The following is an 8,359-nucleotide window of genomic DNA, read 5'->3' as shown; positions in this document are numbered from 1 at the left end:
CTTTTGCTTTACCTGTTAAAACTGTCTTTATCTCAACCTACGAGTTTTCTCACTTTACCCTTCTGATTCTCTCCCCATCCCACCAGGGGGGGAGTGAGTGAGTGGCTGGGTGGTGCTTTGTTGCCGGCTGGAGTGAAACCACGACAACTGAACATGAGCTTTAGCTCAGAGATGACGCAGGCATTGCATAGAGGGTATACAGGGACAGAGATTCTGCTTGGGTAATGAGCTTCAGGAGTTTATACCAGCTGAGGTTCTATTCCAAATGCTTAAAGGAAGCTGTTTCAATCACTAAAACCAATTATTAGGGTTGTGTCCTTTGCAGCATTTTTAGTAGGTTACAGTTTCTTCTGCCAAGCTAGGAAGCTATGCTATGAGCAGCTGGTACTCCCAGGACCTAACAACTCCACCACAATTTTATCCTCTAATACTCGAGCCTCCGATGCCTACATTTGCAATACAGAACCACAGAGGGTAAGTATCACAAGTTCCTTCCCCGTGCCTACGGAGACTTACCCACTAGCTTCACAAAATGACCTTTGTTACAATGGGATTTACACTTGTGTCCTTGGAAGCAGCAGATGGTCAGGATGAGCTGCTGCCATCAGCATTTTTCCTTTAGTCTGTGAAATTATTCACATAGTCCCCTCAACAGTGGAGGCGTTTTCTCAGCTTAAGAGCCAAAGCACACTAGTTAAAAGATGGGACAAAACAACAAGTCAAGTAGTAGTGTCTTTAAGACACTAAAATGGGCTGGATTTTGTGGTTATATAAGAGCAAGAAACCACTATCTCAATCTGATGTATGAATTAAATGCTGTACCTTATCAACAGGAAATATGAACACATTTCCTTCAATTATTTCCTCTTGCAGATCATTCCCTGTAGGTCTCAAAGGAAACAACAGATACACCCAAAACAAATTCTAGTTTCTTTGCTGGCCTGTTCAAAGAAAATGCAAAGCTCTGTTTTGTTTTGTTTTTGTAAACACATCACTATTCAGACAAAATTACTTGCTCAGAGAATTTGAAGTACTTTACAAACAGGCTGTTATCTTTATCTCTACCTGTAAAAAGGGGAAATGAGAAGAAAAGCAAGGGCAGCTTCAGAGTTGTACCCAGGTCTCCTTCTGAGTCACCATATCATGCCACACTACTAAGCCTCCCCCACGATATCAACCCAGCAAGCATATTAACCTGCAGTAGAGCCTTCTGTCCTTTGAATGGTATCTTATATTGTAGGTATAGAAGGGGGAAATCTTGTTAGAGATGTATGTGCATTTAACTGAGAAATCTTTGACACTTCTGATAAATTTTCCAACTGATTTATGTACTGCCAATGTGTTTCTCGTATGTGTAAAATATTTATGATCTTGGTCCTGCAATTTCCCTACAATAATTTCAGCAGGCTGAAGGGTTGACACTCTTGGCTTGAATTGTTGGCTCATGTGTTACCTTATGTTGTTTTTAATTGCAACGTATTCTTGCCTAGAATGGCACACTTGTGTCAACACAAAACAGGCTCAGTGCAAGATTCACAATGGAATTTGAAACACACTGTAGTGCAGAAACATTGGAATCCGTGAGCTTGGTTTCAAATCCTTCCAGGGAGACGCTTTCTGAGAAGCCTGCATCTGGTTTTCTAATCCCACAGAAGTTTAAGAGTATTCAGATCAAGTTTTACATTAAGCCCCTCCCCTAACAAGCAGGGCCAAGGTGAATGAAGTTACATTTGCCAACGTATCTCTAGAGAGTGCAATGCATCTCTGCTGTAAAATCCTCGTGCCATATTTTCCAAAGCCGGTGGAGGTGGTGTCAGTTTTAACCTAAAAGGGAAACTGAAAACAAATCTTTTAAGTTTACAATAATTTAAAATACAAACAGCTCGGCAAGGCAGCCATTCAAGACAGTTTCTCCTCAAATAACATGACAGCCCAGATAGCCACAGCTGATTGCAATTAAAGGTACAGGATGAAAAAACAAACTTGATTTATAGAGTGCATAGAAAATGACTTGAAGACTTTGGGACTGATGGAATTTTGGAATCATACAGGAAGAAAACCAACCTAATCAATGTTGTAAAGACTTTTTGGTTATCCTTTTAAAACCATTCTAAAGGCGGCGGGTTTGCTTCCACAGAATTCTGTTAGTTTCGTCTTTATTAAATATGATGGGACAACTCCCACAAGCATAGTAAAAAAAAAAAAAAAAAAAGCCTGAAGCCAAGTGATGTTCTTTTCTCAGCCATGGGAGAAATTTTTCAGTCCAGTAAGTATAACTTCAGAGTGAAATAAAAAAAATGAGAAACTAATCAGGGCCATGAAATCAGTCTCAGCGGGGAACAACAGGGCTATGCAGAACACAGATCTAAATTGCTATCAACGTCAGAAATCCAGCCCGGGGATCTGACACTTGCTGATGAAACTTAGTGCCAGATGAAAAAACGCTGAGCAGGGTAGACAATTTTTTGCTGCCCTCTGCAGGGTAGTGTTGAGCATTGCCATCTACAGCTGAAGCCTGGGAAGTGATAAACAGGCTCACAAAACAATCTGTGCTTTTTCAGAACTTTTACAATTTACTGTTGCATTGTTATTTCAACAGTAATCTGTACTCAATTTGTATTTATTAATATTGCATTTATAAATGCAAATCAACAATTTTACTCCAGTAGATGAGCCAGTTATAGTTATGCTCACAGTTTCATTCTTGTTTTCTCAGTTAGAGAAAGAAGCCACTATATATCCAAACTTGATAAGCTGGGCATAATCAATTCTCACTTCTATTCCACAGAGTCAAGTGCATGTTCTAACTAATGCAGAACTCAAAGAGCTGCACTCTCTCCGATACACAGCAGTCCACAGAACAAAAAACCACCCCCAATGCCTTAGCACAGCTAGGGCTTTCTTGCCGTGCAGGAAAAGAACAGTCTGTTAGACTGTGCTTTCTGCTGTATGCATGTGTTCTGGAGGCATGCCAACGTAAGTTTTGATGGAAATACTAATCCCTAGATCAGTCCATCATATAGGAATAAAAGAACAGGCCCTCTTTCTTGCAACCTCAACGCCAAGCTTCCACCCTTTACTTTGATTGCTTGCTAGGTACTAAGATGTAACCAGGAACTGCAAGGTACCAGAAGAAAAGACTCTCCCAAGCTCTTGTCCTCCTCTGCTTTCAAGGAAAAGATTAAGCAAATATCACTGTGTCATTCACTTCCTCCTTCCAAACTAAGACGTAAATTATTTCAGTCTCACATACATTGGATGATTTTTAAAAAAAAAAAGTCTCCCAGTGGTAAATGTTAACTCCTTGCCTGACAATAAAAAAACATGGGTACTGTGCTCCAGTATCAGTCAGTGTCAAAACACAAAGCCGTCAAGAAGTTATTGAGAGATAAGTGATTAATGAAATATGAGCATTAGTTAAAGATTATTGTTACTCAAGTGATCAGCCATTCAATCCACTTATATACTTCATTTGAGAACTTGCCTTTGCTTTGGAGTTAAAGGAAACAAAGGATCTGGTTCTAGTTCCAGCTATTCTCTTAGAGACTTTATGGAGGTATTTTGTGTTCCTATCTCCTCATTTGCCACAACACAAACAACAACAAAAACAGATATATCAGCAGTATCAGGAACCTTAATCCACTACTGTTTGCAGGACACAGAGATTATATGCTGCAAGACACTATATAAGCATAACTATTTTCTTTGTCATTACACGTCTGATGTTGCATGAGAATGTTATAAAGACAACTGTGAGGCTGGAAGATAATATACTCATATACAATGAGGTCTGATGCGGAGAAACCTTTGCTGGGAGGCAGTCTTAAGCACCCAGCATTCCTATTGGATGCAGCAGGCCCTACTGTATGTCCACATGTGTATTTGCAAAATGGGTATCACGTATTTGTAATTCCTTTATACTGAGATACATAAAAATAAAACCAAAACAGCTCGTTCTGAATTTGTCATGGCTAATTTTGTTAAACACCAGTATTAGATACGGAATCACAAACTGCAACATAGAAATACAACAGAGAAGCTGGAAGGAGGAAGAGTTTTTAAAGCTATCTGAACCAATTTGACAGCATCAAATGAAAGAACACTGCAAGTTACATAGACACACAGGGATCAGCATATCAAAACTGGCAAAGCTTGGCAAACAAGCTGAACTTTAGAAATTGAATACTTCCTCTCAAGCAATTCATTAGCAACAACATAGATCTATATAATACAAACAAAAAGTCCAGAAATGCATTGACTCCTTACAGCTAGCACCTGCACTCTTTTCCAGAGGTCAAGTGTGGTCAGTTTACAAACAGCTCAGAAGCAGTCTAAGCAAAACTTCGGAGATGGTGTAGCATTTCTGGCCTTATGCAGAACTCTGCAAGCAAGCCAAAGGACTTGACATGACTCAATCGGTGAAGAACATAATTCAACTCAGAAGCCAAACTTAGTTCTGACCAGGGTCAACCTCATTCATCAGCATCATCAAACTGGCCAGCCTCAGTCATTCTAACTGGTGGTGTAAAAGCAAGGCAAGCTGCATGGTGACAGCCTGGGTTGTAAAACGAATCCTCTCGCCATGAGTATGAGGCCAAAAGATTATTTTCCTGAAAGCTTCCACAGTGGAGATCACCAGCATCTAAAGAAGATCAAAGAAAACATTTAAACCATGGGAGATACTTAGAAAACTAGCAGTATAGTGTAGCAGATTATTTTGCAGGTCTACAGCATCTTGCAGTTAAGTATTTCAAATTGATCTGCCAGCACTCATGAATTAGACCTACAAACAGAGCAAACAGAAAGCTGAATTTGGCAACATCTTCATTTTAAGGAAGGCCCTTGCCACAGAGGCAAAACAGTTTTCCAAAAAACTCAATGATATACCTGGATTCAGAATATCCAACACAAGCTCTTGCAATCCATGCAGTTGTTCTATGTCTTCTCCAGGCATAAAAGGGTCATGAAACCATAACTTTTATTTCTCCTGCCCCTTCCTACTGTCTCCATAACCACATCCCCATCAGGAGCACTCCAAACCCTTTAAGAACTGGGTCATTAGACAGAATTGAAGGGTGGGGTCCTGTAAAAACAAGCTCTGAACAACATTTCCACTAGGCTAGAATTAAGCCTAATAAGCCTGTTATTTAACCAACCTAGCACAAAAATAGGGCAAAGTCCTTTAACAGAAGCAAAGGATTTCTAGCCAGCAGACACTGAAAGGACTGAGCAAATCAAAAGCCCAGAGTATGGGGCAGCAGAGGACCCAGCAGAGTACATCCACGTGTCAGCCTTCCAATAGTACTGCCAAACAAGCCATCAAAGCAAGCATTTTTAAAAAGTTTTTAAAAAGCCATAAAATGACCTACCAAGCACGTTAACAACTCAGACACTTGTACTCAGTATCCTTCACAAGCACCTCAATCCCATAATCACAGCTTCCTTAGTTTGTGAGGATTTGAAGAGCATAAGCTACAGGTAGGGATGAGTTAGTTAAATAAAAGAAAAGAAGAGAACTTGTGACAGTTCCAGTAAAAAAAAAAAAAAAAAGAAAAAGAAAAAAAATTCAACACATTCCATAAATTTGAACAGATGAGAGATTTAAAGGAAAGCCCAGGTTGGAAGAGAGGGAAACATCCGAAAAGGAAACAGTCTTTTTCTCAGATTACCCGATGTGAAAAACCACTACTGTATTTCCATTTTAAAATTAGAATGATTTTATAGGAAGGCTGCAAAAACTTTCCTACTTCCTTCTGTTATCAAACAATGGAACTTGAATACAACAGCCATTTATGGAATTAAAATAAACAGAGAATTGATATTTCCTAAGCAAAGAAAGGAGTGTTTGCATTAATTACAAAAGATATACGTTAGTGAGAAGAAAATGGAAATGGTACTATTCTGTGTCAACAAAGACACAGCAGGTCACTGCTGCTGGCTAAACTCCATCCACTTGTTCTATCCTAACATACAGCCTGGCAAATGGAAGATTGAGACTCTCAGTTCAACACGTGAGTCACTGTAAAACAGTTTACAAACTGGAAGATTAATATGACTCTAAAGACGCAGATGAAACTGCTTCTATCCAGTGCCACCTTTGTCCATGGGACTGGTCACATGCACAACCACTTAAGAGGATCAAGATTCAAAAAAAACAAACAAGCAAAAAAACGTACCACACACACACAAAAAAAAGAAACACAACCTACAGCAAAAGCAACAACAAACCACACTCAGAGACTAAGCGCTTGTAGTGCTCCCCTCCAAAGAACTCCATGCTCTAGATGGACGTTACAGTGTACAGTCTGGATGAATTTTCTTGGAGGAAAGGAAGAACTCCTTTTACACAAAAAAGTTACATTCCTGCACTCCATGTACCTTTCTCTTCTGCTTCAGAATAACAAAGATACCCTACTGAGACCTAGCTTCTCCAGAGAAACTTGATACACACGTAAAATTCTTCTCCTTACCATTCCACTTCCTAAGAATTTAATCGCTCAAGCAAGTTTCATGTGAACTTCACAACACTGCCTTTAAATCCTGTATTTGACAACAAAACTATGCACACACAACCCATGAGGTCAACAACAACAACAACAAAAATTGCTTCCCAAAATAGAACATGGAGTTATTTAAACATTCTCCTGCAAAGCACCTACCTCCAATCACATACTATCCTAAACTCAAATGAAGCACAAGTAAATTTGTACTCACCATAAGGATTACATTCAGAGTCCTCCAATTCTTTATCCCAGTCCTCCACCTCGTACACAGAAGCAGTTTGCAGCTCTGGAAAAGTTACAGCCTCAGGCATACTGGAGACTTCACCACCCAAGTCTTCCAGGTCAGGACGTAGATGAACACAGTCAACAGGAGAGCCACTGACATCATTTTCATTGTGAGAGACATCAGAGAATTCACTTTCTTCAGACTCACTATCAAGAACATTGGGAATATTCTTCAGCAAACATTCTAAAACCAATAGAAAGAGCCAACAGAGATACTTAGGAATTAAACAGGAACAATTAAACGCTTAGCATGCAGTAATTCAGACAGGTATACGAATGCACTTTGTGACTACTAATCTAATGATAATACACGCAGTTTCTTACGTATGTAATATCACTACAGTGCTGCTTCAGGTTTCAGATGCTTGGGAACATTGGACATAGGCTTGCATCACAACACTAGCCCAAGTCAGGATTTTCCACAGACTCTTGTTGGAAAATAACTCTTTAAACTAGGGCAGTCTTGTTTCACCATATTCACCTGTTGGTATTTTAAAAAAATAGGTATGTTGAAAAACCACAGCTCTGGTTTAAAAAAAAAAAAAAAGACTTTTGTAGTATTGATTAATTACTCTTGCACCTAGACATACACAAAAATCTACAAGGAAATAATTTAACGCAGTAACTGAAGAGGCATTTCCCATGCATCACCAAAAAGTTTTAAGTATATTTCCTCAAGCAGAGTGTAAGTTTCATTACTTGCTGTCTCCTTTGTTTTGTCCGAATATTTCAGGCTTACCTTTTCTGGGCTTCCAGGTCATAGTTTCTCTCGTATTAGGAAGCTGTTCCTCCTCAAAGTTTGCAGACTCAATGGCAGCAGCCATCACCTACAAGACAGTTTTAAAGAATCCAGTAGCACCTTTCATTGATTCCTCCAATGAGGCTCATGCAACTTCTACTGCATTTGAGTGTTTCTAAGCCCTTGAGCCTGACCTATTTTTTTGTTCCCTTGATGAATCAGAGGTTTTAAACCAGACAGGCTTTCACTTCAGAAAGCAAATCTGCCAAGGGATGGCTCATCCTGCTGCTGCCATCAGTCACCCCAGGCGGCAGCCAACATAGAACAGCCAGTCTCCTCACTCACGGCCGTAATCCTGCTGCCACCGTTTTGGGAACGGGTCCCAAAACTGACCCAAAATGCATCTATTCGGGAACAGCAGCAGACTGTGAAAGCTCAGAGGTAATGAAGGCACAAGGAGCAGAAGGAGTACAAGCACCAAAGACTATGTCGGCTTTGTGAGAGCCGACATGCCAAGGAGACAGGAGAGGGCCAGACCCTCCAGCAGCCCTGAGGAGCTGGAGAAAGATGGCGGATGCACACCTGGAGAGCAGAAGGCAACACCTCAACCGGTTTGATGGTCCCCCAGAGGGAGAGGAAAGGAGAGTTATCCCCACCACTTCCACTACAACAAAGACGAATTCGCTGAAGGACAGCCCCTGCCCAGGGCGGTGGGTGCGGGAAGCCAGGCTCCCAGGTGCTCGCAGAGCCGAGCCCGGCACGCCCGAGGCCGGGCCTGCCGCCGGGAAGGGGTCGCGGCCGGCGAACAAGGGCAGAGCGCCGCGTACTTCGG

At 40.9% G+C, this 8,359-nt stretch overlaps 1 protein-coding gene across 1 annotated transcript; it reads right to left on the bottom strand.

The window, feature by feature from the left end:
• Positions 1-4,472: 4,472 nt before the first annotated feature.
• COPRS (coordinator of PRMT5, differentiation stimulator) lies at positions 4,473-7,612 on the bottom strand. Its single transcript, XM_009323710.1, has 3 exons — positions 7,528-7,612; positions 6,715-6,972; positions 4,473-4,642 (listed from the first exon to the last, which is right to left on the bottom strand). The coding sequence occupies exons 1-3, from the start codon at positions 7,610-7,612 to the stop codon at positions 4,473-4,475; spliced, it is 513 nt and encodes a 170-aa protein (XP_009321985.1).
• Between the last annotated feature and the right edge of the window lie 747 nt (positions 7,613-8,359).

The sequence above is a fragment of the Pygoscelis adeliae genome, unplaced genomic scaffold (genome assembly GCF_000699105.1).
Source record: "Pygoscelis adeliae isolate BGI_AS28 unplaced genomic scaffold, ASM69910v1 Scaffold75, whole genome shotgun sequence".
Lineage (NCBI taxonomy): Eukaryota > Metazoa > Chordata > Aves > Sphenisciformes > Spheniscidae > Pygoscelis > Pygoscelis adeliae.
Note: the sequence above shows the minus strand (reverse complement) of the source record. Positions and strands in the feature narration are given on the sequence as shown.

What these genes read in the sequence shown, in the direction of transcription:
- COPRS (XM_009323710.1), bottom strand. Translation starts at nt 7,612, where the DNA reads ATGGCTGCTGCCATTGAGTCTGCAAACTTTGAGGAGGAACAGCTTCCT. An exon ending in GACCTGGAAGCCCAGAAAAG is followed by an intron (nt 6,973 to 7,527) that starts GTAAGCCTGAAA and finishes TATTGGTTTTAG; the next exon opens with AATGTTTGCTGAAGAATATT. An exon ending in CTCTGAATGTAATCCTTATG is followed by an intron (nt 4,643 to 6,714) that starts GTGAGTACAAAT and finishes GATCTTCTTTAG; the next exon opens with ATGCTGGTGATCTCCACTGT.